The sequence below is a fragment of the Tupaia chinensis genome, unplaced genomic scaffold, assembly GCF_000334495.1.
Source record: "Tupaia chinensis unplaced genomic scaffold, TupChi_1.0 Scaffold000078_1, whole genome shotgun sequence".
Classification (NCBI taxonomy): domain Eukaryota; kingdom Metazoa; phylum Chordata; class Mammalia; order Scandentia; family Tupaiidae; genus Tupaia; species Tupaia belangeri.
The window spans coordinates 4,518,344-4,521,212 of NW_006159539.1; the positions used below are offsets into that span (position 1 = coordinate 4,518,344).

Sequence of the window (2,869 nt, forward strand, 5' to 3'; positions counted from 1 at the left end):
GAGACACAAAGGCACACACCCGCCCACACTGCCACCCGCGCGCGCGCACCCGCTGCTGCATTTCTGTCCCCTTGGGCAGCGCTTGGCCCGACCAGCCCCGAAACTGCGGATCAGAAAGCCAAAAGCTGGCTGCAGCGCAAGCCTGGTCCTCCTGGCCGCCGGCGACCTCCGGAATGCCGGGCACCGGGTTTGCGCACACGCCCGGCGCGCGGGCCCAGACCCCGCGGGCTCTGACACGCGCAGGAGCGCCGCGCCGCCACCGCGGGGACGCCGGCCATAGCGCTAGCGGGCGGCGCGGGCGTGCGCGCCGACTGCTCCGGTCCCTCCCCGCCCCACCGCCAGACATGCGCAGAGCGCGTGAGGCCAGGGCCGGCGCTTTAAGGCGGGAGCTGCGGAACGCGCGCCAGCCCAGCCCGCGGTCCTATCCCGACTGGAGGTGTGCGCTCGCTGCCGGGTCGCTCTTTGTGCGCTTCTCGGGGTGGGGTGGGCAGCCGAGGGAGGGTGCGACAGGATCGGCGGGCAGCAGCGGGGAGCTGCGCCCCCTCCCGGATCTCCCAGGCACCGCCTCCGAGCGCCAGAGAAGAAAGGCGGCTTTGAGGGCCAGGGTGGGGCGCTGCCCGTCTCCGCGCATCCCTCTCTGCCGCCCACTGGGGAGGACGCTCCTTTGGCCCGCGCGCGCTCTGCTCCTTTGTTTGGGGAGCTGTCTGGCTCGCCGTGCCCCTAGCGCCCCAAGAAGCCGGGGACGCGGTTCACTGGGGCGGACAACGTCCGCGCAGCCGGTCCCCTGATCGGGACAATGAGGCCATGTGGCGGCAGCCGCGCTCGTTCCGGAGGCGCAAAAGTCCCCCCCTCCTCCCCGAGTGCGCCCTGCTTGCCTCCCGGGAAGAGTGCGCACGGGGCCTCGGTTTCTAAATCTGTAAAATGGAGGCGATGATACCTGCCCTGCCTCTCGTGGGCTGTTGAGAGAATGAAACGTGACAGCACAGGGGAGCCCACCTTGAAATCGTTTGCGGGTTCCGCAAACGCCTTCGCTTTTTGAGAACACCGAGATGACCCTTCCTCACCTGCTCACCTGGAGCTGTCTTGGGGAAGAGGTGCTGATTATATCCTTAGGGAAATGAGGCTTAGAAGCCACTTACAGTGGCTATTTCCTCAGGATGTTTACGCCAGCTTCCCTGAGCCTGGTGTGTTTTTCTTGAAAAGAGAATGTTTGATGAGGGGCAGGCAGGTGGGCGGGGGTGGGTGCGGGGTCCTCCGGAAAAGCCACCATCTAGAGCTCCCATGGGGAAGTCCTGGGATTTCTGACCAGGTTTATGGACTCAGGAGCCCTAGGCATTTGGGAATAAGGAGGGAGTGCCCTGAGGATTCCCGCGGAGATGGAGTGCTCGGAGGAAAGGGTCCTGACCGGGGCGAGCCACCCCAAGGCGTCGCCCGTGCCTTCATGCCTGGCCTGTGAACAAGGCGACAGGAAAAGGGCCCAGGCCTGAGCACTCCAGCTCGCCCACACAGGCTAGCTTCTGGCCCCCCTGCTCTGCTTGTAGGAAATTTATAGCCTCCAGATTGGGCCAACTGAGGTTTTCTTTTTTTAGTTTTTCTTACAAGGCACTCACTGCTGGAGACACAGAGGGAAGGGGGAAATGAGAAGTAGCTCCCCTGGTCCCAGGGAGGATGGCCACACCAGGCACCACAATTGCTAATCCAGTTTCCTCTTGGAATTTGGGGCACACATGTATATGAACCCGGTGTGATTTTCAAGCCCCCAGGATTCGAATTGCACAGTTGGTCATGTGGGACCCAACGCCTTAACCTTGCCACGTGCTGACCCTGAGGTTTTTGCCATAGAGCATGTGTGCTGGCCAGAGAGTGAGAAAGAGACAGTGAGACGGAAAGTGAGAAATCACCCTTGGGTGTGGATGGCCACACCACAGGCCCTACTCCATTGTCCTCCTGGGATTTTGGGCATATATGCACACGCGCCCAGGGTGAGTTTCAAACTGCGGGGTCCAGGACTGGAATAGCAGGTCTATGTGGGAATCCCACACTTTAACCACCATGCCACAAGATTTCTTTTCTATAAATAGCAAACACGATGAAACCGATGAAAACCTGTGACGGTAAACAGGTGTGGAGAGAGGTCCCCCGCCCCACTGGTTGCTCGTGACAGGACATGGGTGTGGCACAAATCCTTTCAGACTTGCCCTAAGTCCTTCCCCTCGATCTTAGTGATCAGATTGGATGGATTAGTTGTGGGATTTGTATAAACTTGAGAACTGGATGGTCCTGGGGAGTCCTGGCATCCTTGGGTCATTACCGGGGAGGCAAGTACAACATTTTGCTGAGGTGACGTGTTCAATGTCATTCTTCCCTGCTGATCACAAAGGGAGGACGTGTACTTGCCACTGGGCTGAAACTTGGCATGTTCAATGACATCACACATCTTAACCCACGTGAGGAAACGGACCATAAGGATCCACAAAAATGACCAGTCTTGAGGTGTCCGTGACATTCCGCAGAGCCCAGGTCACTCTTGTCAAACTGGACAGCTTCAGTGAAAGCTATGCAGAGATCGGCATGGAAGACACCCACAGGCCCCCGAGAGTAGGGGAGGGTGGTCTGATGTGGTTACTGTGGCTGACAGACCTAGCTCCCTGGGTCCACTGAGCCTCTGTGCCCACTGCAGAAAAAGGTTAGTATCCTGCATCCCCTCTTCTTCCCAAGGCTGAATGCCGCCAGACGGAGCATGACGGTGGAAGGGTCACTCACGGTAGATTCGAAGTACTCAGTGAATGTGGTTGGTGCCTTACCCATAGCCACTTCTGGCTTACTCACAGCCGATACTGACTGGCCAGGGTCGTTCCTGACACTTGAA

General features: G+C 59.4%; 1 protein-coding gene across 1 annotated transcript in view; it reads right to left on the reverse strand.

Moving 5' to 3' along the window:
- MEX3B (mex-3 RNA binding family member B) overlaps nt 1–278 on the reverse strand; it is a 4,280-nt gene extending 4,002 nt beyond the window's left edge. The window contains 1 exon segment of the mRNA XM_006142696.3: nt 167–278. Coding sequence (XP_006142758.1) covers nt 167–278 — 112 coding nt within the window.
- Between the last annotated feature and the right edge of the window lie 2,591 nt (nt 279–2,869).